This window comes from Ictidomys tridecemlineatus, chromosome 9 (assembly GCF_052094955.1).
Source record: "Ictidomys tridecemlineatus isolate mIctTri1 chromosome 9, mIctTri1.hap1, whole genome shotgun sequence".
Taxonomy (NCBI): Eukaryota; Metazoa; Chordata; class Mammalia; order Rodentia; family Sciuridae; genus Ictidomys; species Ictidomys tridecemlineatus.
In genome coordinates, this window is record NC_135485.1 from 10,831,359 (window position 1) to 10,856,929 (window position 25,571).

The 25,571-nt window shown below is 45.3% G+C and overlaps 1 protein-coding gene across 48 annotated transcripts in view; it reads right to left on the minus strand.

Annotated features, from left to right (window-relative positions):
* The window catches only part of Prom1 (prominin 1), a 143,129-nt gene that overhangs the window by 101,831 nt on the left and 15,727 nt on the right, over positions 1-25,571 (minus strand). For all 48 annotated transcript variants that reach the window (XR_013425711.1, XR_013425710.1, XR_013425709.1 and 45 more), the window contains one exon: positions 1-56. Coding sequence is in view for 43 of the 48 variants with exons in the window: in XM_078021068.1 (XP_077877194.1) it covers positions 1-56 (56 nt within the window). In the remaining 5 variants the exon portion in view is untranslated. The remainder of the gene's footprint in view (positions 57-25,571) is intronic.

A 25,571-nucleotide genomic window follows, 5' to 3' on the forward strand; every position in this document is an offset into this window, starting at 1 on the left:
CTCATCATAAACAGCCGAGACTTCAAATTTGTTCCGTATAAATTTTCTGATGGAGTCTGGGGGAAAAGAGCCACAAAACAGCAAAATTATTTTTTCAGGAAAAATATAAAATGCATATTTAGAAAAAATAGGTTTATCTATGCTTACAAATTATTACTTCTATGTATAGTATTCTATGGTTTTGTTCTTATTTTTTAATGTAGGTAAATAATTGAATTAATGAGCCCTTTGACTCATTAATTGAAAGTGAAAAAGCAAATATTTTTGATTCACTGTTTTGCCAGTGGCAGAATTTAAAGGATTGCTATTCTAAAGGTTTCATAATTTCTCATGATATACCTTAATATTTATTTACCAGCAAACAAAAGGCAGCTCATTAACAATCACTAATAAAATGTTATGTTCAAATTTCTAATTATTATTTGCAAAAAACTTACCTTTTGATAAGTCCACATTTGCATAATATTTTTTTAAATGAGTCTAGAAGTCAACCTAATCCAAAAGTACTTAGTATAGGAAACCCTTCTGTTTCCCATGAGCAGAGCATGAAATGTCATGCAAAATTGCATTTTGTCCTCCTGTTTCATTTTCCTGCATTTTCAAATTCTCATAGGGCTAGGCCAGAAACGAATGATACAAGACAACTGAGGCCAGACAGTGAAGTTGGACAGTGAAGGACATGCTAAGGAAGCAAATAGGGACTGGTGAGCAAGCCAAGGCTCCAGCTCCCCCTCCTGTTGAGCCTCCTACCCACAGTCACACCCCAGGAATAGCTTGTGCAATGCTCGGCCTGCATCCGTCACACCTGACCAGTACCAGGACTGGGGTAAAAGAACCCACTATGAATACTTTTTTAAAACAAGGAAGATCAGATTTACATGCTGGAAAACAAAGCAAAACACATCCCAACAGGGTTTTCTGGAAAACAACTTCCATTCGGTACACAGAAGACACCTGAGCAGGTGTTTAAAGATTAGGCTGCAGGAAAAGGGATAGGGACTGGGGAACCCAAGCAGTTTTTCCACGGCACCCACAGGCTGCACAGGGGCAGGAGGGAGCCCAAGGCAGACCTGCCCGACAGGCTGCCTTCCTCTCAACCAAGCTTTGGTCTGTCCTGTAGATTAGACTTCTATCCGAATTTCACTGGATTAAAGTGATACTGGTCTTGGAAATCAAAATTGGGTCCTCGTTCCCCTGGTGTTGAAGATTAAGCGCCCCAGAAACACTGAGGCAAGCGTAGAAAGCGAATTTTATTTAAGAAAGAGACAGAACAGAGACAGCAAGCTTCTTTGGAGAGAAGTTAGGGCCAAGGCTGATTGCCCATGGGAGTCAGGGGGTCTTGCTTTTTTATAGAGCCCCCGCTCCTTCCTGCAGCTGGTGGCCCTTTCTCTCTGGTGTCTGCCAGCCCCTCCAGGCTGTGTGGAGTAAGCAGGTCCACTCTGAACCTGGGGAGCAGGGGGAGGTATCCTGGGAGCAGGAGCCAACCCTGCGGAACCCAGCTCTGGAACTGGAGCTACTCTGTCTGTCTGCCTCATTCAGACACCAGACCGGAGGACTGCGATTGCAGAAAGTCTCCCTGAGGCTAAGCAGGGACAGATCACATCCTCTGAGTGAACCTGGACAAGGCTCTCTCAATAGCACACACAACAGAAGACTCATAGACAGAGGAGGCAGCTTGGGCCATGGCAGCCACAGAGAAGTGGACTCCCCCAAGTTCTAGCAGGTTCTTCCAGAAGTATGTTTGAGGACCCCCCAACCTCCCCCTGGTGGTCCTGGGAGTCGGAGGAATGGTCCTAGCTACATCTATATCACTACCCCCTGGCAGCTGACTCCTGTTCTTTGGCTGCCAGTAGACACTGTCCCCTTGCTGTGAGGGCAAAAACCCATCTAAGCTTTTGGAGCAGAGATGTTCTCACTTCCTGAGGGATAGAGCAGCACTCTCCTACAGAAATACAATGGGAGCCACTTAAGTGATTCTATTATTTATTTGTAGTTTAATATATATTGAGGAATGACAACTGAACATATTTATGGGATACAAGATAACAGCATGACTTTTGAATGCCAAGTCAGGGCTTAACAAAGTCAACCAACCCAGCCCCAACCCAGCCGTCGCCTCAAACATCTGATGTCCAACCGAAGAATGGATAAAGAAAATGGGGTACGTCTACACAATGAAGTTCTACTCGGCCCTACAGAAGAATGGAATCACAGCATTGGCCGGTAAATGGATGGAACTGGAGAACATCACACCGAGTGAAATAAACCATAAAGGCAAGGGTTGGATTTCTCTCTCCTATACAGAAAAATACGAGATTTTCATGGGATTCTCTCCCCTGCTTTTTCCCCTAGAGCAAAATAAGGGGAAAAAAGGGAGAAGGAATCCCATGAAAATAGAAGGGAGGTCAGCAGAGCCAAGGAAGGGGAGTGAAGTGGAGGGACTGGTAAAGGGAAGAACTGCAGAGTGAATTTGACCAGATTATGTTATGTCCATATATGAATTATACCACAGTGAATTCCACCTGGAGGTGTATCTACAAAGCCCCCGTTTAAAAACAATGAGCAAATACAAGGAAGACCAGCAGGAGACCAGAGGAAGGGGAACGGCGGGGGATGGAGGGGAGGGAAAGAAGTAGTACTGGGGGTTGAAATGAGCAAATTATATTTCATGCAGGTACAATGACATCAAAATGAAACCCACTATTATGTATAACTATCGTGCACTGATAAAACATTTACAAATGCTTAAGAAAAAAGTTGGTATGTCACATGCCATTTCAAAGAAAGCATTCTTAAGAAATTTGCGCCTTTCTTTTCATTTGAGCTAGGTAGACCACCAGGACATGGTAAGTCCATGTATCTAGCAGTTTCCTATACGCATTGTATAGTTTTTCTTTAGTAGTGTATTGAAGAGATTTTTCAGGTTCAGAACTTTTTATTTTCAACAAGTTGATGAAGATGTGCCAAATAAATAAATACATAAATAAAAAATAAAAATATAAAAATTTAAACACAAAATTAAAAAAAAAACAACAATAACAACATTTGATATATTCCACAACAGGCATCTTTGAGATCTGTTCTTCCAGCGACATTAAAGTGTACATTATCAGCTCTTAGCCACTGTGCAACAAATTAAAAAAAAAAAGAAAGAATCAAACAACTTCATTCCTCTTATCTGAAGCATTATGTCCTTTGATTGTCGTTCCCTCCTTCTCCTGCCCACCCCTCAGCCTCTGTGGCAGCCATCCTACCTACCCTCTGCTTGTTTGAATTCATTGTTTTGATTCAACAGTGAGAATATGCCGTGATTGTTTGGCTTACTTCACCTGGCGTGACAGTCTCCAGTTCTACGTATGTTGTCACAAATGGCCAGCATCTCTTCCCTTCTTCAGGTTGAATAGTGCTTCAGTGCATATCTGTACATTTTTTAATCCACTCATCCCTTGGTGGACACAAGGAGATTCCTTAACGTGGCTACTGTGGATAGTGCTGTGGTGAACACAGTGTGCAGGGACCTCCTAGACACACTAATTTAAAATCTTGGTAGATATCCAGAAGTGGAATTGCTGGGTCATATAAAATTCTGTTTTTAGTTTCTTGAGGAACTTCCATACAGTTTTCCATAATGGCTGCACTGAAATTCCCACCAACAGCATACAAGAGTTCCCCTTTTCTCCAGTCTCACCAACATGTGCCATCTCTAGGCTCTTTGGTAATATTCATTCTAATAAGTGATATCTGTCACTGTGGTTTTAATTTGCATCTTGCTAATGATTGGTGACATTGAGCCTTTTTTTTCATATGTCACCTGGTGATTAAGGTACCCATCAACCCCCAGTGACACACAAGACAAGCCACAAACACCTTAACCCTGTGCTTACCAAGGATGATAACATCATGACCAACACCAGCGCTGGTGGTTTCCAAGTAAAAGATTTTATACTGACATTTCCCATCCCCTTTGCCAATCTTTCAGCCCCATGAGTGCAGAGCCCAGTGCGGGTTCTAAGTCAGGTGAGCCATGGTAATGGCAGCCTCCATTTGTTCTGAGTGTGCTGTGCACTTAAACCTGACCCAGTCTTCAGGGTCATTTAACATTATCTAACCATCTGTCAAGTGCAGCCATCTGCCAAGTGCCCACCATGAGCCACACCACGTGATACACACAGGACAGGACGGATAGGTCCTAGGCCACTCTTGTGAAAATAGCCTTCTCTTGCCCTCCAGGAGGCTTCCATGTAGAGATGACAGTGACACCATATCCTTCCTGGGCTCTTGGGGGCGCCTTCCACCACAGGGTCGGAGGCTCTGGCCCCCTCTGCCACACAGCAATTAATTCATCTCCCAGTATGCCAATTCCATGGTTTTTTCAACAACGAAATATTTTCTTGACATATCATGGTGGATGGAAGGCATTTCAGCTAACAGATGAGGAGGTTATTTTCTTAGTGAAAGACTGTTTCTCCGTCTCTGTTCTTGCAGAATCATGTGCAGGACTCCAGAAGAGGGGTTCTGCAGGGTCCAGGAACGGCTGCTGGAAACCTCTCCTTGTTCAACTTCTGGATCTTATGCCTTCCCACCTGGGGGTTGCTTGTAGTTTTATATGAGGATATGAATCAGGAAATCTATCAGCAGGAGGCTAATTCTGATTCCCTTGCATTACACATGCATCAGCTTAGAAGGTAGCTGGGTTTGGTTCTTGGCCCTGTGTGTCAATTCTCTACAGAAGTTGTGTGATGTCTCAAGTCACAGTAATAAGTGCCCTGTGTGGGACCTACATAGGATGGATATACCTCCCTTAGCCCAGTCAAAACTCACCTTTGACCAAGACATTTCTGTTCCCTCACTGACTTCTTTAGTACATATGCAGTTCAACCTCAAGCTGGGCCTAGTAGAATTTCACTCTCAAAATGTTTCCTTGGAAAGTGAATAGAGAATTCTAAAACCCCTGTTATTTGCGGCTGATTTATCAGCTGTGTCCTGAGCTTAAGTGCTCTTGGAAAGATTCTGCTGATGGTATCTGTAAGTCAGTTCTCTTGGGCTCTTGGGTTTGCTTAGAAATGTGATTAATTAAGAGAATAAACAGTGTTAAGTGTCTCTCTGTGGGGAGATGACAAAGCCCCACTTTTGCTCTCAGTGCCACTGTCTTACACCCAGTTTGGGGATTCCCCCACATGGCTCTGTGCTAAGAAGGACTTAGTGTGCTATTCTGTGTTAATGCACTATTAATCGAAGTGAAAAGGCTGTTTATACTTTTACTCTTAACAGTTTTGTGAGTAGAATAATATGATGTACCAGTTCAATTTTGAGACTTGCAAATAGGAAGTGTACAAATCATGATTTTAGTAAATTAGATACTAATTAAAAACATAACAATAATTATTTCTTTCTGGGCATGAAAGATTTTCCACAGATTCTTAAAAATAAACTTGACAACTTGCTCCTGACTAGACCAAATTCCTGATGGGACCAGGGGCAGATAGGCAAACCAACTGGAAAGCTTCAGAAACAGAGATAACATAAATGTAGAGATTTCCTAAAGGTTGTCTTCCTAGTGGGTTGGCACTGCACAGGTAAGGAAGATCAAGAAGCACTGTGCCCTGAGAAGAATGCTCAGCCCGGTCCACATGGTGCACCACATCAATACGTGAGTGTCTTCACCTCCACTCCGGTACCCCACAGCCTTCAGCACTCTGCTCCCTACTAGTCCCTCGGCAAGTGAGCCAGCATGTGAGTGCTCAGCAGGATTCATGTGTTGCCTCCCCTTCTTTGTCCCGCTGCTTGACTCTACTAGCCAGCCCTCACAGTTAGGTGGGACCATGCAGATATACACGCACTTCTAGGTCTGGCCTCTAAACTCTCCCACAAGACCACACACGTTTGCCTCCTTCTCCATCTCCCAGCCAAACATGGAGGATCCCTTGGAGAAATCTGAAGCCCAGGGGCATGGCAGAACCTTTAGGCAGAGCAGGTAGAATCCTAGTTCAATGCCCTAACTCTTCCCCTCTAGAGAAGACTGAGCCATGAAAGAGAAATTTTTTTTTAACTGAAACTTGGGCTTGTTACAGCAAATGATGTTACTTAACCTAACTAAAATAAGCTGTGGTCAATCAAGTGTCCATTATTTCTTGGAGCACGCTTCTGCTATGGTTTGAATGGATTTGACCCTTTCCATCTCATGTTGAGATTTAATCCCCATTATGACATAAGAAGAGGAAACTCGAAGGAGTGATTGGGGAGCTACCCTTAAGAATGTTATTCCATTTGTACAATTAAGGGCTTAATGGCTTACCTTGAGAATGGGTCAGCAATAAAAGCCTCTTTGGTTAGGCCTCACACACTCTCCCTCCTCGGCACAGCACCACCTCCATGCTTTGTTAGCAAGAAGGCTATCAGCAGCTGAGGTCCCTTGACCATGGACCAGAGCTGTGAGCCAAAATAAACCTCTTTTCCCGATAACTTATCCAGTCTGTGATATGGCAAGAGAGAGAGCACTAATACACCTCCTCTACCTGAAGCCTATTTGATCAAATAAAGAATAAGAAAAAGTTCATTTTTCTTAAGAGACAGAATATACAGATTAACACAGGCAGATGGAGACTTGGCAAAGCCAATAGATTGGCACTAATATATACTAAGATTCCAAAAGTCAGCTTCATTCGAGATCCAAATTCCTGCATTCATAAGGAAGAATGCAAGAAAAGGCATGTAAGCCCACAAAAATCACTTAAAAAAAAAAAAAGAGCAGCGTAGCTCAGATAAAGTACTCTTCCTGCCTGCTTCTTACCCACATGTCTCCAAGCTTCGACAGTTACCTGGAGCCTGACACGTGTCCATAAGCCTTCTAAAGTTTTACAGCCCACTGGTTTTTCCTAATCAACAAAACACATGTTCATAGCCAGTTTAAACCACTGATTCAAACATGTCTCTGCCACCAAAATACTCACAGAAAATGCTCTTAGGTAACAATATTATCCTGGAAAACGTGCACCAGATGAGGGTTAAGGCACGTTAGGCTCAAGAATTTGGTACAATCTGCAAGGGTTATGTGCACAAAATGGCCCATACGATGGTTGGGAACATCAGCTGCTCTTTCTGAAGGAGAATGCAGATTGAATGGGGATGCAGGGCCTGAGGGCAGAAATATGAGCATTTATTTATGTGGTTTATCTGGCCCAGGACACCTTTGCCAGAGCTCCCCTGAGGAAAGGGTAATTCACTGCTGCCCAGTCTTGTCACCCTTTACTGGTCTGGCCTTGCTAGGTTTTGTTTTGATGCTTCAAACTTCCTGACTCAGAAAACTAAAATCAAAATTTGTCCTTTCTTGACAGGAAGATATCTCATTACTTTAAGAAAATTCAGAATGTCTCGTTAATTGGAAAGCTTGACTCAGTTTACCTTTTACCAAGAAAAAACGTGAAGGAACCAACTGATTGCATGAAAATGGTCAAGTCTACACTGGATCATCACAGTTGGTATGACAGTTCTGATAGTTTATAGGTTCAAGGGTAAAAAGAAGGAAACCATGCCGTAGGCATTTTATGAAGAGTTAAGGCATACGGCTACGTATCACACTCCATGTGACGCCAGGCCAAGCCCTGTTGCGAGTATGAGTTCTCTGGTTAGAATGGAGGTTAGTTAAGACAGCACCTGTGGTGAAAGAAAGCTAAGCACTGAGGTAGGCCTGTGGGCAGGGGTGTAGCTCAGTGGTAGATCCTACATGTGTGAGGCTCGGGTTCGATCCCCAGCACCACCAAAACAAAAACAAGTGCCAGCCAAACTACAGGCCCAAGGTAAGAATGACCTCATTGGCCCATGTTATGGCTTGGATATGAGGTTTCCCCCAAAAGATTCTGTGTTTCTTCAGGGGGTGACATGATTTGATTATGACAGCCTTAACCTACTCAGTGGATTAATCCATTTGACGGATCCATAATTTGAATGGATTGTTGGGTGGCAACTGTAGGCAGGTGAAGGGGGGAGCACTGTGGGAATGCCCCTGAGGATTGTCCTGTCCTCCTGACTCTTCCTTCTCTCTCTGCTTCCTGGCTACCCTGAGGTGAGCAGATTTTCTCCACCATGACGTTCTGCCTCCCCTTGAGCCCAGAGCGATGAAGCCAGCCAACCATGAAAAGAACCTTCTAAACCATGAACCAAAATAAACTTTTTCTTCTCTCAGTTGTTCTCGTCAGGTATTTTGGCCCCAGCAACGAAAACTTGACAGATACAGTTCACAAGTCACAAGGCCTGCACACTGTGCAGGCCCTTCAGAGAATGCACTGGCTGATCAGACTCTGCCGCAGGATTTGGGAGACTCCGCTCATTTGATTCTCCAGTGCTTGCAAAGGGAGAAAGCCAGGCTTTTCCCAAACTACACCCTCCTCCCAACCTCATCCTCAAATGCTAGGAAGGCTGTCTACACCTGTCAGTGATCTCCAGAAAGACAGGAGCAATAAAAGATAGAGACAGAGGTGCATGAACATGGAGAGAGACATAAAAATATAGAGATTTGTTGCGCAGCATGATGGGAGATGGCAAATCTGAAATCTACAGAGCCGACTGGCAGGCTGGAAATGCAGGCAGAAGCTGATGCTACATCTTGAGGCAGAACTTCTTCCTTCTCAGAAAATCTCAGTTTTGGTTCTTAAAGCTTTTCAACTGGCTGGCTGGAGCCACCCACATTATCAAAGGCAATACCCTCCATGTGAAGTCAACTAAGGCAGGCTGGGGTGGGGTTGGAACTCAGTGGTAGGAAAAAGTGCTCTGGCTTCAATCCCCAGCACCTAAACAGAGAGGCAGTTAATTGTGGATGTTAACCACATCTATAAAATGCCCAGTGTTTGATTAAGTTGCAGGGTAATTCAGCTTGCCCAAGATGGCACAGAAAATTGGCCACCACTCTACCCAAGCCAGCTGCTAATCCCAAGAAGAATGGTTCTCAGAGCAGGAGGCATCACACAGCAAAATATTTCTGAGCATCCTTATTTCCAAAGAGAGATAAAATGTCATCAATGACAGCTCTGGAGAATTCTTGAGAGCTCAAGCCCCCCTCACCAAGATAAGGACAGAACTGAGGCCCCATCTGTGCAAGGGAAGGAGACCACATGGGGTCTCCGAAGACAACTCACCTTGAATGATGACCCTTAAGTGCCCCCAAAGATTGATCTGTTTTGTGTGCACTGAATTAAAAGGCCAGCCAATAAATACCTTCTGAAAAGATTTCCACTAAAAGTTGCAAAACTAAAGAAGTTTGTTACTTGAAAGTTTTAGTGCCACAGTTTGGAAAGGAGTACTTCCAATCCCATCAGTCAGCAGCCCTGCAGCCATAATCTACAGAGGAATGAGCACACCTGCCCACTCTGGCTCACCTCTCCTGGTGGCTGGTGCAGCTGAGCTGAGCCTGTCTCTATCGGGTACCTGAGTGGGGCAGACGTAACCACCACCTCCTGCTGCAGCCCAGCTGGACTCTTCAGCTTCATGGAAATGAATGTTTTTGGTGAAACCAATCAAATCCTCACACCATCCGAATGCAATCCTTTGAGTTTGATTATTCATTTCTTTATGTTTATTCTTGGGTTTTGTTTTTAATAAAAAGACTGATGTTTCAGACACTGAGAAGCCACAGCAGGTGTATCAGACTTATGAGAATGCAAGCCCCCCACCACCACCTCCAAGCACATGACCAAGTATCACTTCTTTCCCTTCATCAAAAACACAATTCTTGCTGGGTATGAGGTGCACACCCATAGTCTCAGTACTTGGAAGGTAAAGACAGGAGACTCCTTGAGCCCAGGAGTTTGAAGCCAGCCTGGACAACATAGGGAGATTCCATTTCCAATAATAATAATAATAACAACAACAACAAGCACCCTTGGTATAGGTTTTCCTTTAGGATAGTGATTAGCAAGTGAGACTGTTTGGTTCCTCTCCTTCAACTAAGCTTTTACTAGAATTAGTGACAGCACTCACACACCCTCACTGAATGAAGAACTAGGAAAAACTATTGCATAAGTTATTCTTAACACCTGGGATCAGTCTGGCCTTTTCAGCTTTCTGCCAGCCATAGGCTCCCAGTAATCCCGGGACTGTGATTTACTTGACCTGGACGCAGTGTGTGACATGGCCCAGCCTGTGACCAGGCAGGTCTGCCCGTCATCATTTCTAAGTCCTTTGGAGGAAGGGGTCAGGTTGCAGAAGCCTACAGGGGGCTTCTGAGGGCTCACAGAGCTAGGAATCATTGGCAAAATCTCCTTTTGGACAGGAGCTGGGGCTATGTGGCCTCCCTGACCACAGGCTGCAGGAAATCCAGCTCCCCCACAGCGGGATGATCGGGGGCCCAGTATCGAAGCCGCTGGTGGACTCAAGAAGAGGGGGCAAGGACCGCTGCCAAAATATTTGTGGATTCCCATGTGCATTCCCCCCGCAAAACATGCCTGGAGAGTGTAATTCAGTTTACAGACTTTGTGTCTGCTCTTCATCAGGAAAAGTTTGCCTGGTTTGAATTACCTGTTTTGATCTGTACTGACTCACATGACCTCAATGACAAGGCTGTGCGAACATGAATCAACTAAACCCCATTCTGTTTTACGTGACACAGGGTGGCCTCTGGGGACTGACAGTGGGGCAGGGGTGTTTTTGTTTCTTCCTGGTGTATACTTTGAGTTCACTTCAATTTTTAAAACCTTTTTAGATTCTTTAAAAATTAAAACAATTTTATTGACATACTCTCCAATCTCCCCTCCCTACTCCAAGAAAAGAGAAACATAAGGAAGACATAGTTATTAACAGAGTGAAGTTAAAAATTCTGGTTCCTGTAGGCATGAATCAGATTTTACCACATCTTGTGTAGGATATGTGACTGAGAGCAATTTTTACAGTATTTAAGCATGCATAAAAAGCCTACGAAGCGCTGGTCACAAACACGTTGCACAGGAGGGCTCTACTCTCCTTAAATTGGTCCATAGGTGGATGAATAGATAGTTAGATAAACAGATAATTCTTTAACTGTACTTGAATCCTGGGGCCATTTCCTAAGTTATCAAAACTTGTCCTACTTGATCAAGTGTCCGAACTCTGGGTTCAAGTTCTGCATCCAATTCTAACTTTCTCAGAGGGCTTCAGAGGAAAGGAGGGAAGGAGAAGGGAGGCGAAGGGAAGAGAAGGGAGGATCTGCTGTGCACACAGCACCCTGGGAGCTAAGCACTCAAGGCCGGCGGCAGGGCAGGAAGAGCCTGCAAGCTAGATTAACAGAAACCGGCTTCCAGTTCTGCCTCCAGCACCCACAAATGAGTCAAAGTACAGACGCTCTCTGGGCCCAGCCTCCTCATCTATAAAATGGAGAGGGAGCAATTTGTTATCCTGTGAGCTTATCTGAAAGACTATAATTGACAGGTCGTGGCATCTCCCAGAATCCTCCCAGCAAACCTGCAGAGGATGCTGAGGCCCGGGAAGGTTGAAGGAGCTGTAGGAGACCACTCTCCAGGAACTCCCACTCCGAGGGGTTTTAATGCCGCTCCCTGCTTTTCCCACCACATCCCTTGCATGAATTCTGACTCCACTTCTGCCCTGGACCCCTTTGGTCATATGGAGTGACCTGGGCCATTTACTTGGATTCTCTGAGCTTCAATTTCATGTATGAAAAAGGGGAAATAATGCCTTTCCTTGTAGGAATGACCCCAAGCAGCACAAATAACACATGCAAAACCCTGATGTGGAACCCTGGGAACTATACCTGACACGAGGTAAATGCTTCCGAGATGGTGGTGGAGGATGGTGGTGGAGGATGGTGGTGGAGGCCACCGAAGCAGCTCTAGCAGGTTGTGCACAGGCAGTTCTCAGGGCATAACTGCTGGCAAAACACCTGTTCACAGCAGGCAAGAGGCGAAGAGCAGGAGGTGACAGATTGGAGGTTTAGTTCTGGTTCTCTGTTTTCTGGCTCCATTATACTGGGCAAGTCATTTACCCTCTCGGGGCCTCCCATATATGGTGACATGATCCAGCTACATTCCCCAAATGCTTAGACACAAATATGCCCCCACAACCTCTAATGGGAGCCAAGGCTTCAGAGATGAAAAGATACAGTTCTCCCTCAATGAGCTGCCAGCGCCCTGGGGAGACACAGAGGGAAAAGACTGAAGCAGGTGTTGGGGGGAGATGTGTGCTGACGGGGCTCACACTGCTGTCCCTGATGGGGAGCTACGGGGACAAGGGAAAGGCTTACTGCAGTGGAGGACACATGAAAGCAGCAGAAATGTCTCAAACATTAAGCGAAGGGAAGGAACTCCAGGACATGGGGCGGCAGGTTCAAAGTCACAGAGCCACGAGTTGACATAAGGTTCCAGCGACTGCAAAGAATCGGCCCCGCTTCAGCCCAAGACCAAGATGGGAGATGAGGAAAGCCGGCCATCGGCATCCTGGGTCAGAGCAGAGGATCCCAGCTCTGCTGTACAGTGGCCGGGTGGCCCTGGCCGATAACTCAACCACCAGAAGCCTTGGTTTCCTCTCTGCAAATGTCAAGCTATGATCATCACCAACATCCTGTGAGGCACCAGGGACCATAACGCTCAGCTCTGAGCTTCCGCCGGCTCTAACTAGCCATCATTCTGTGATGCAAAGGATGCTCCTACTGTATGCCAGGGCCCGCCGCACACAGGAGGAGCTGACTTCTTGTCCTAAGACGCTGAGGAGAGGCTTTGACCACAGGGGGCGTGGGACGTTGGCAGCCTCGTCAGGAGGGGCTTGAGGAGTGCAGATTCCAGGCAAGGCTCCCCCGACTTTGTGACCAAAGATGGAGTCACTGTGGCTGACCGGTCAGTCGTCAAGACCCGGGCCATCTCTGGACATGAAATGATCTCTTCCCAGACAGGCAAGCAGGCCTCAGGCGATCCTGCACTTATACAGGTCTTCTCAATATTCCTGGCAGCCATACTGAGAGCCCCAGTAGGTACTCAGAATGAGAAGGGGATTCGTGAGAGCCTGGTGGTGCCCCAGACAACTTCCCAGAACCCCATATGAACGCGGTGTCGTCTTGTTGGCCTCGAATCCCTCCTACAGGAAGTCCTTAACATGGACACCCCAAAGAATGGGGGGTGGTGAAATGCCCAGTGGCTGCCTTCCTTCATTTCAGCAAACAACAATCCAGCTCCTGCAGGATTCTCTCTAGGCCGTCCCCTAGCTCTGGGGATGGAAACCGAGAAGCCAGTAGAGATGAGAAGGAATGCTTCATGATTCGTGAGCCCCCACTGAGTATGTCTGGGCTAACGTTAGCCTCTTCAACACCCAAAGGCCTTTCCTCCCCTGCTGTTTCCACATCGCCACACCTCCAGCCTTATCTGCTGCACTCTCACAGAATCCAGAGCTCTGAGCTATGTTTGGACCACTGACTAAACTACCATCAAGTCCTTGGGAAACACTGAGATAGGCAGGTTTTCCCCATCCCTGTAATGCAGTACCCACAGAAAGCCCACCAATAAATGGAAACGAAATGACAGAATGCCACCATTTTACAACCACAATAGTGATTGTCTTAGTCAGCTTTCCATCACTGTAACAAGATGTCTGAGATGATAAACTTATCAAGAGAAAAGGTTTATTTTGGCTCCTGGTTTTGGAGGTTCCAGTTGATGGTCGGTTGGCTCCCCAGCTTTGTACGTATGATGAGGCAGCATATCACAGCAGGAGTATGTAGCAAATGAAGAGGCCGGGGTTCCACAATCCTGTTCACTAGCCCAGTGACATAAAGACCCCCCCACTGGGCCCCACCTCCTGTTGACACCACCCTGGGGACCAAGCTTTTACCACATGGGCCTTTAGGGGGATATTCAAGATCCAAAATACAGCAGTGAAGACCCATTAAAGAGAGAATACTTCGTGGATCTTAAAGCACGAGGGATTGTTGAGGCTAAGGAGAGGCCAAGGAAAAATCTGGAAGACATCACCTTAGCAAACAGTCAAACTTAACATTAGCAATGATGGGACAAACGGACAGAGGTTGTGAGACACACTGGGCGGCAGGGGGGACCTACCTCACATACGTAGTGTCCCTGACAAAATGTGAAATTTGAATAGAAGCTATAAGGAATGTTGATGGGGAAACCCGAGCAACGTCAGCGGGGACGGACAGTAGATGAAAGTGTTCAACCGTGTTGCGTGTCCTGAGGGTCTTCTCTGCATGTGGTTAAGCACAACGACCAGAGACGCCTTTAGCGTGTTTACTGATGGGACAGGGCTTCCCTCAGGAGGTGAGGATCTGGCAAAGGACAAACAGGTGCTCACCAGCACCATTCTAGTCACGCTGCTCAAGTTTGAAGTCATTCAAAATAGAAATTTGGAAGGAAAGACATGCTTGGACCTCGTTCCATCTTTCTCTGCAATCCCTTTGCCTTTTCCAAACTCTCCCTTTAATAAATACCCAGCTAGCCAGTGTTCCTAAAGCATCAGGCTCAAAGCTTTTCGACTCAAGGTAATTGAGAAAATATGGGTTATTAAACTCAATAGTAAAAAAATTGGCATCCTTATTGATTGTGGCCGGCTGGAAAGGACATTGAGGAAGAGATGCCCGTCACATCTAGAAATGGATGCTGTCGCGGAAGGGAACGGGATGCTGTGTCCAGGTTTGCTTCAAATGTTTCAATGAAGAAAAGTGGAAAGAGAATTGAACAAATGCAACAAGACCAGCTCACTTTTCCATCTGGGCACCTGGCAGAGGAGGACTCACTGTGCGCTTCCTTCCCGTTCTGAGGAGGTTTGAAATCTCCCCTTATAAAGGAGCTCAAGGAAATCTCCCCACCCTGCCCTCCACCCTCCCGTTCAGACCCTCATCACCTCTAACCCAGTTTTCCTGGAGTCACCCACTAACGCTCCTTCTGGCATCTCACTATGCTCCACCCCATCCTGGTCCATACAGGGCTGCCAGTTCCATCCATCTGCACCCTCTGCCACACGGACCCCACTAACCGTCCCGAACGCTATTCATATGTGACACCTCCCTTCCTATTCCAATTGAAGTGCCTGTAGACTTTGGAGGAAAGCGACCAAGCACACTCCTTGTGGTCCTGGTATAATCGTTACCAGCCCTCTCTATGAATATCTTAAATGTCCCAGTTTGTATGAAGAATAACAAGATGACCAGAAATCAGGTGGTTCTGAGATCAAATTTCAGGTCTGACACTTAATGCTGTGCAACCCTGGCACATTATTTAACTTCCTGGGGCCTCAATTTTCTCTGTAAAATGAAGACAATGACACCAACTGTTAAAAATTAATATGTGAAAATCCCTTAAGACCATGCCCTGGGGCTGGGGATGTGGCTCAAGCGGTAGCACGCTCGCCTGGCATGCGTGCGGCCCGGGTTCTATCCTCAGCACCACATACCAACAAAGATGTTGTGTCCGCCGAGAACTAAAAAATAAATATTAAAAAATTCTCTCTCTCTCTCTCTCTCTCTCTCTCTCTCTCTGTCCCCCTCTCTCTCTCACTCTCTTAAAAAAAAAAAAAAAAAAAAAGACGATGCCCTGCACACATTAACAAGCCGGGTGTGGTGGCCGGGCACACACCTTTAATCCCAGTGGCTCAGGAGGCTGAGCAGGAGGATAGAGAGTTCAAAGAAAGTCTCACCAAAAGAGAAGCGCTAACTCAGTGAGACCCTGTCTCTAAATAAAATACAAAATAGGGCTGGGGATGTGGCTCAGTGTTCGAGTGCCCTTGAGTTTAATATCCGGTACCTCCCCAACCCCGCCCCTCAAAAAAAAAAAAAGAAAGAAAAGAAATTAACAGCTGGGCATGGTTGTAAATGCCTATAATCCCCACTACCTGGGAGGATGAGGCAAGAGGATCATAAATTCCAAGGCCAGCTTCAGACCCTGTCTCAAAATAAAAGATAAAAAGGGCCAGGGATGTGGCTCAATGATAGAGCTTCCCTAGATTGGATCCCCAGCACCACAAAAAGTAGAAAGAAATTAATACAGTTGCCAGCCAGATCCCTGGCTCCCACAACATGCCTAGTTCATAAGCTCTCTGAGGCTTGCTGATGCTGTTCCCCACCCAGCAAACCCTCCCTGTATCCTTGAACATTAAAATCTAAGGTCCTCAGGTGACTTTCCTCATCATTCAGTACACATAGCTCATCACTCCCTTGTGGCATTTAGCAATCCACTGGCTACGTGCTCCCTGGACTATTTATTCTATATAAATGCATTCTGTCTCCTCTGCGAGTGAGACTGTTTGTTCCTTAAAGAAGGAAATATTCTCTCTCCCACATAAATGCCACAACCGCTGACCCAGGGCTATTCACCTGTGGCAAGCACTCAGTACAAGGTACATGCTGTAAGCAAGACACGCAAATGAGATCTAAGAAGCTAACCTTCTGGGCAGGAATTGCCTTGGGGGAAGAATATGGAAAAACAAGGGTAGTACTCTTAAGTTCTGGCTAAGTACTGTAGGACTTCCACCTCCACTTCTTTACTACCCCAAAGGTGGGCAAGGTGGGGTGGGAAACAAGAGCTTCTTACAAACTACACTGCAATCCTAGATCCTTGCTGAACTTTAAAACCCCACTGTCCCAGGGGAAGAACGTCAGACAAAACCTGATTTTCCCGTAGCTCTAAGTTTTGAAGCTGGCTGGTTCATAAGTGTGGAGCTTAGTTTTTTTTTTCCCCAGCCTCATTTATTACAATAAAAATCATCCAGCCCTTGAGTGCAGTCAGTTCTAGATAATCTGCATACACAGGAGACCCACAAGGAAATGGCTCAGAACCAGATGACCTAAAAATCTGTTTTCTTCTAGGACCTATCCTTGTGCCTTCGTACCACACGGGGATGCAATGTGATTTTAGCTTTGTAAATCAACCATATAAAAAAATATGAAAAACAACAGACCAAAATGTAAACCGACTTATCTGCAGGGCTTTTCTTATTTATGTGTATTTTATATGAACACATACTTGTAAAATGGAAAGGAATTAAGGTGTCTCTGTTGTGCTTGCAAAGATGAACATTACAAAAATAATTCAGTGGCTGCTGGTTTCCTTGGTCAAAGAATGTGGACATAACAAGAGCTCCTGCTAGCTTCCAAGTGCCAGAAACTCAACCAGGAAGATCAGGGAGACCCTCGAGCCCCGTATGCTGGAGAATGTCCCCACCCTCCTCTGTGCGCACCTGTCCTGTGGGCTCTGGGCTGCCTGTCTCTGGTGGGCGAGCCTCCCCTCCCTGTGCGTTCTCCTCTATAACTTCTGACCAGCTAATCTCCCCTCAATGATAAGTTCCCTTAAACCAAGTGGCCTAATTTATGCCAATTTAGATTAAATGAGAGACAGAGGGATCCATAATGAAGAGTTGCAGTCAAGGATCAATAATAATAATAACAACATTAAATAAACACTCTCCTGAATACCCAGGCAAAGTCATTTCACACATAAACCCCGCAAAAATAGAAACACACAGATGGGAAAATGGTCAGCCTCACTAGCAATCAGAACCATGTCTCAGCAACTTAGCGAGGCCCTAAGCAACTCAATGAGACCCTGTCTCTAAATAAAATACAAAAACTAGGGATGTGGCTCAGTGGTTGAGTGCCCCTGGGTTCTATCCCCGGTACCAAAAAAAGAAAGAAAGAAGCGGGTATTGAAAGTATACTAAAATCAGGGGCTAGTGTTGTGGCTCAGTGGGAGAGTGCTCACCTAGCATGCACGAGGCACTGGGTTCGATCCTCAGCACCACATAAATGTAAAATGAAGATATTGTGTCCATCTAAAACGTAAGAATAAATATTTTTTTTAAAAGAAAGTATTCTAAAATCATGTGATGTATCCTTCACAATTCAATTTTTTAAATGCCAGCACAATACAGGGAGTGGTATAAACCTTCTGGTCCATAGTAATTCTTTCAAAAATCTTGAAAATGATCTTCTCTTTTGACTAAAACCCTAATGGAAGAAAACAATCTTAAGTTCAAACAAACACACAAAAAAGTGTTTTGCATATACAACCCCAGTAAAAACGAAATAGCAGGGGTGAGCTGGTTTTCATGTGATTCTTTCTATTTTCTCCATGGAGAATGAGGTCACTGGTCAGTGGAGAAGGGTTCCCAAGAGACTCAGGAAGAGGAGAGGGAGAATGAAAGCAGAAGGTGGGAATGAGGATTTTCTCAGTGCAGCCAGGAGTCCAGTTGGCACAGATGCAATTTTTTCTAGGCGCAATCAGCTGCCAGATTACAGGGGAGAAAACAATGACCAGGAACTGCTGAAACCAGGTCAGCCAAAAGAGGGTCATGGTGGGAAAGCAGGGCAGCGGGGCACTGAGACTGGGGCTGAGGGTGCCACAGGGTGAGGAGGAGAGGTGCCAAGAGCAAGGCCAGAACAGACCCACCTGGGCAGGCAGCACGGGCAGAGACCTGGATGACACCAAGGAAGCACCCACTGGCAGGACACAGGACACTCAGATGGAGCTCCACGTGTGCACAGGGGCCGGTGTCCAGAGGACCTCCCAGAGTCCTGGGGACTAAGAGGCCAGCGCGATGCAGCACAGTGAGCAAGGACAGGCGGCCCAGATGGGCTTCCTGGAGCAGACCCAGCCCTGGGGCAGGTGAGGCACAAGAGCGCGTGGCTCCCGCAGAGCACACGTGTGTTGAGCGCTGGCCACTTCTAGGCACAGTGAGGGCTCTGGGAATACAGCGACGAAGTGAAGGAACCAACAGAGCCCCATCCCTCCAGATGTTCAGTCTCATTCTGCCAAGAGACACCCAGATATCTACCAGACAGTCCTCTTCCCTATTCTTGGAGGATATGTTCCAAGATCCCTAGTGGATGCCTGGGACTGCCAAAAGTACCGAACCCCTACACACTGTTTTTCCTACACATACACATCTATGACGAAGTTTAATTCACAAATTAGGCAGAGTAATAGGTTTAAAAAAAAATCATGAATAAAATAGAACAACTGTAACACAGAGTACTAAAATTGCCATCATTGCTACTGTTGTGCTTTGGGGTCATTATTAAGTAAAATAAAAGGTTGTTTGAATACAAGCCCTGTGATACCGTGCCAGTCAGTCTGATAACAGAGGTAGCTACTAAGTGACTAACAGGAAGATAGTGTACGCAGTGTGATATACTGGACAAAGGAATGATCCACTGGGATTTTTATCACATTACACAGAAGAGCACACAATTTAGAAATTATGAATGGTCTATTTCTGGAATTTCCCACTTAATATTTTCAGACCTCAGGTTACTAAAACCAGAGAAAAAGAAAAGGCAGATAATAATTGACCACTGTAATTTCAGGACACACGAGACATTTAAAAAAATGAAGCAACGTAAGGAAGTGGGGGTCTAGGAGACGTCTGAGGAGATGAATTGTGTGTGTGGTGTGTGTGTGCTTGGGGCAGGGGGCCGGGGTTCAAACCCAGAGCCTTTTGCACGAGGGGCAAGCACTCTACCAACTGAGCTATACCCCCAGCCCTGAGGAGATGAAATTTGAGCAAAGACAGGAAGGACTGAGAAAGAAGACCCCAGGAGAGGGTACAGGCAAAGGGAGAGTCAGGTGCAAAGGGCCTGGGGCAAAGCAGTGCTAGGCATGTCTAGATGGGATGGGGAAGACGGCTGTTACAGGATTGACGGTCTCTTGGAGGCTGCTATTGTACCCTCTTCCCCATTTTCCACATATGAAAGAAGGTCCTGACTGTGGTCCAGCTGTCTGGGAGCCTCAGCTGGGGAAGGGCATTACTGCAGAGAACAGGGGACAGATCTGAAGAACATTGTCCCATTCGGTTTCCATGTGAGCAAAGAGGTCTTCGGGAAGACTGGCCTGCACCACATTGCTGCCATCCATGCTTGGGAGCCCTCACTTCCAAAGTGGGTGAGTTGTCTGCCTAAATGTCAGAGGCAGTCAAATCATTTCTGCTCAGTTTTATTTCTATGCACAAATTCAATGTGAGACGGCTCTTGAGAGAAATGCGGTTCATTGCAGGGAGGCATGCACATCCAGGTAGTGGGGTCATTAACACGCAGTAGATGTGGTGCACTGAACGCAGCATGTCTGGCTGGCTCCTCTAGAGGCTGCTGTCTGCAGGTCTCATTAGGCCGAGCTTCCAGGTCAGCCACTTCCAAAGGGATACGAAACACACCCAACCTCCTGTCCCCCAGGCACAATGCCATTAACTTACAATGCAGTTGGAAGAGAACCTTCAATTACGTTTTATTTCATGATTCAGGAACTTAGAGATTCCTGTAGGAGGCAATAAATGCTAAAGAAATTCCAAATTGGAAGGAACAATCGCATAAGCGCTTTTCAGCTCCCAGATTTGACTGAGAAGTTTCTTTTGCGCAGGATTATAGAACAGAAGCCCTGTCCCTGCTCAAGCTGCTTACTGTAAACCAGTCACCCCTCCCTCCCCAGGCCTGTAGGAGGGGGGATCTCTTTCAATTACCTGGTTCTTTTTAAATTTTAATTCCATTTGATCTGAGCTTTTGGATTCTTTTTATTTTGTTGATTTTTAGGATTTTATGTGTGTTCTAATTGTTATTATATTTACTGCTAGGGGTTTTTATTTTTATTTTTATTCTACCAAGGCTTACAAAGATACATTTAAAATCAAGACAGCATAAGCAAGAAAAAGAAGCAAAGATCAGGGACAAGTCCAGGAAACCTGGAAGAACTCAGGAGCCCCACACCAGGAGAGATGCACTCCAAAGGAACTGAAGAAGCAGAGGCGACTCAAGTCCCACACCTCTGCCCAAGCCTTAGGCACTTAAAAAAAAAAAGACCCTAACTCATCTGCCACCTGAGATTTTTTATTTGAAAAAAAAAAAAAAAAACAACTTCCCAATAGCAGCCTGGAACCTTTCAGGCCAATTGTCTGGGGAAAAGCTAAAACTAGAAAGAAGTTTGTCTTTCCATGTCATGAGCTACTACAAAAGGAAAGTCTGAGACACAGTGGACCTCAACCGAGAGCTAAGAGGCCAAGGTCACCTGGCAGTGAGATTCCAGAAAACAGAGGGGGGACAGTGCAGGAGGACCTGACACCAGATCTTCTGGGGACAGGCCAGCTGGACTGGTGAACACATGGCAGACGACTTCAGTGTTGTCAAGTAAACGACTACACCAGCACATACTCAGTCTTCATCACTGCCTTCCAAAAACAGGAGGGCTTGGAGCTTACAGGGCCGACGTTGGTCAAGCCAGGTGGAAGGAGCAATGAAAACTGAAATGATAAAAGATCATTTTTAAAACACGAGAACACCACATGACAGAAAGGAAAAAGCCAGCAATTCAACTGAAAAATAAGCAAGAGCAGGCAGTTTTTTGAAAACAAAGAACAAATGGATCAAAGGACATGAGTCACTCATGATTAAAGATATACAGTTTACACGTCATTGTTTTCTGGAACCTGTCAGATTGACAATGATTAAAAAAAAATCTTAATTATCATGGTTAAAAAAAAAAAAACAGGGTGGGAAAACCAGCATTTCTGTGCATTAACACAGAGAGCACAAATCACTGAACAAACCGGAGAACAACTCGGCGGCCGCCATCCCAAGTTCAAGTGCGTACATCATTTGCTACACTCCTCCTTTTCCTAAGGACTCCTCACATTAGTTTTACTTGCTGAAGCGTGGGAAGGAAGACATTCAAATGGGTCTTTCCAACAGCATTTGAAATAGAAAAACACTAACCCAAATATCCATCAATAAAAAAATCAACTGTGTGATCAAGGAGCACTAAGGAGCATGAGAGGAGGGAAACCCTGAAACCATCACTACAGGCCAGCAGTCTTCCTAGTCGTGCAGGGGGACATCCCAGCACAGCTCAGAGGAATGGACCAGGACCCCGGGTTCCAAAGTGGCTAGAAACCAGAAAGGTAACAGTGGAGGGGACGGGGCAGATTCAAAACATGTGTGTGGTGAGCACAAAATAAGATGCATTCAGAGGATGAGAGTTTCTGCAGGAAGGGAGCAAGGAAATCCAGAGAGTGGGGTTGGAGACAGGGGATAAAGGGATCCCAAAGCTGTCAATAATGTTTTCTTTCTTTGATTTCAAACAATATGACAGATTCGTGAGTAGATGATGACACTATGGACTTTTTGTTGTTGGGTGGGGGGGGGTAATTTTTCTCCATACTTCTCTGCATTATTTCAAATAAAAAAGAAATGGAATGTGAGTGTAGAATTATGTACCAGATTATATTAGGTCTTAAAAACAAGGGCAGGAAAGCATGTCAAAAGTTCCTCTTGGGGAAAAAAAAAAGTTATAAAACGTTTTATGGATAGATGTTTATTCTCCACAGCCCAGAAAAGAATAGAGCCTGGCACATGTCAGTACTCACTAAGCACCCACTGGGTGGGTGGACGGGGTGGGGGGGTGGATGGATGAATGCATGGATGAATGGATGATGATGAATTCATAAAAACTTGTCAGCAATCATTACCTCTGGAGAGTGGAGTGGGTTATTCTGCTTTTCCTTCTTCATTCTTTAAGTGCTATTTGCTTTTGTTTTTTTTCCCAATATGTATGTATGTGTGTGTGTGTGTGTGTGTGTGTGTGTACATATATATATATTGCTTTTATATTATAAAATAACCTTAGTTTACTATTTTAATGATTTGAGAAGGGAATCAATATGTAAAAAGTCCATAGTGTAATCGTCTACTCACTGAGCTCACTTGATTTTAATTCCATTTGATTTTTATCCCTCCTCATTTCAGGTATCCCCAGGAGCCCTTTGTCACCCTTGGTCTCCATCACACAAGGTGTTCTCCACATCACAGTTTTTCACAGATATTTAATTATCATAAAGTTTGGGAATCCTATTGGCTAAAAAAAATTATAAACTTGAATTTTCCCATGGAAGAAAAAGCGTGAGTCTTGGAAATAAATTTCAAGGTCTCTGAATTATAAATAGCCACCCAAAAAAAATCCAAGCACTTTGAATTCTGTGAAAAAAATGGAGCCACCCACTGGATCTCCTCCAGAAAGTTGTAAAAAATGTCACTTCAGGATTTGAAGACAGGAGATGCATTAACAGCTGAGGAGGAATGCAAGAAAAAACACCAACTCTGAAAGCAAGGGGAGTAGAAAGTTTACACGCAGAGCAGCAAGCTCCGAGCTCCCGCAAGACTCAGGGCACCAGCACCGTCCTGACCCCCGCTGCTCCTATCTCAAGGAAGCGCACAGGAAATTCTTGACCTATGCTGAGTGGATGCAGAAAGAAAGGGTGGTGGGGAAAATGGCGTAGGTCTAATTTCTTAAAAAGCTCAAACTTTCTGAAACCACAGGAAGCGATGGGGAAGCAGGCACTGCTGGCTTACCCTGTTCCTAACCCAGGACCGCGGAAGGAGAGGGACACTCCCTGAAATGCCACAGTGAAAGGGTGCCCGGGACCGAGAAGTGGCAGTCAAGACCTCGACACCAGAGGGAGTGGATTTCAAGAGTCAGCAGAGCTCAAGGGAAGCTTTAAAGAAAGGAGCCTGTCAGTGGGCGAGTGGAGGGAGGGCGGCAGGCAGGCTCCCATCTGCAGGTGAGGTCTTCCAGCCCGACACCCAGTGCGGAGCCAAAAGCAGGGCCCAGAAGAATCGGCCAGGAAAACCGCACATGGCTTGACTCAAGCAAGCAGGGCACTTTTCCATTTAAGCTAAGTTGAGGCTAAAATGGGCCTCCACAAGGTAGCTGCAGAGAACTGGGCAGAGTCACATGCACTTCTGATCTCTCTTTCTTTTCGGCCCACAGAAGGAAGTCTTCATGAACTAAAGGCATGGGTGATGTGACCGCTGTTGGCATTCATGCAGAGACCCTGATAGCTAAATCCCACTTTCTCAGCCATCTACGTGACCTGTCATTTGTTCCTCCCACAGAACACATGGTCCCAATGGGGCATGGTGGTGCATATCTGCAAAGCCAGCTGCTCAGGAGGCTAAGGCGGGAGGATCCCAAGTCCGGAGTCGGCTTGGGCAACTCAGCAGGACCCTGTCTCAGAATTCAAAAAAGAAATTAATCTTTTGAAAGGGCTGGGGGTGTGGCTTGGTATTAGAGTGCTTGCCTAGCAAGTGTGAGGCCCTGGGGTCCATCCCCAGCACTGGGAGGAATAAAAAAAGACAGCAGCTCACTGTCCCTCACCTCCAGGTGACCACTCCCTCAGTTGCCTTTGACTCTCCCTGGTTCGCTTACCAGCTGAAAGAGTTTGCTGTTTTAACAAAGTACCAGGAGCTGGGTGGCTTTTTAGAAAACATAAATCTGTTGTCAAAGCTCTAGAGGCTGGAAGTTTGAGGTCAGGGCGTCACCTGAGTGTGCTCCTTCTGAAGGCTCTGGGGCAGGATGGTGGTCGTGCAATCTTGACCTTCACATGTGTTCTTCCTATGTGTGTCTGTGCTCCAACTTTCCCCGTTTAAAAGGGTACCTTGGGGTCTGGGGATGTGGCTCAAGCGGTAGCCACTCGCCTGCCACGCGTGCGGCCCGGGTTCGATCCTCAGCACCACATACAAACAAAGATGTTGTGTCTGCCGAAAACTGAAAAAAATAAATATTAAAATTCTCTAAAAAAAAAAAATTTTAAAGGGTACCTTGGGGCTGGGGTATGGCTCAGCAGGAGAGCACTTGCCTAGCACATGTGAGACACTGGGTTCAATCCTCAGCACCACAGAAAAATAAACAAAATAAAGGTATTGTGTCCATCTACAACTAAAAAAAACTTTTAAATAAATAAATAAAAGGACACCTGCATGTTGAAGTAAGGGCCCACCCCACTGTAGTGTGACCTCATCTTAACTAAGGGCATCCACAATGGCCCTGTTTCTGAATATCACATTCTGAAACACTGGGGGTTAGGACTTCCACACAAGAACCTGGTCAGGGGCACAGGACTCAAGCCACAAATGCCAGGTTTGCTCCCAAGCCTCTTTCTATATAAGAAATACAACTGTTGATGTAAAATAATGAACATGCCAATATTACATAAACTGAAGAAATATAACATAGAGAGTGAGCATTAAAAACTAAGTCAAATGCTTTATAAAGACTTAATCAAGGCTTGACATTTGGATGAAATTGTGTGTGAGTAAACTGTTAAGAGTCTGGAGGAAAATAAAAGATGGAAAAATCTAGAACCTATGAACTCCAAATGTGTTTTGCTTTTTTACTATACTTCAAAGAAACCAAAACAAAGAAACTAAAAAGTATAAAGGATGCATTTTGAGTGTGATTTATATCAGAAACACTAATTTTGGAACTTCAAACAATTAACTTGTAATAAAAACAAATTTTAAGTGTTGGCCATACATCAAAAGATTGGTGAATGAAAGTTTTAAAATCCTTACTTAAAAGAACCTTCTTAATTTAGGCGACACTATAATAAGAACAGACATGGAAAGGTCCCGTGATACGTTAAGTGAAAAATTCAAGTTACAAAATATGCAAAGTCTCAAAGTTTCAATATATTTGAAAGCACATTCCTGAACAGTTTTAAAAGACTGGGCCCTTTAGGAATGAATAAATCTAGACAGTGGCCGTCAAGCACTGCTAACATCTGAAACAGACACAGCCAGATTATCCATCATCTTCTGATGCAAATGTACAACACCA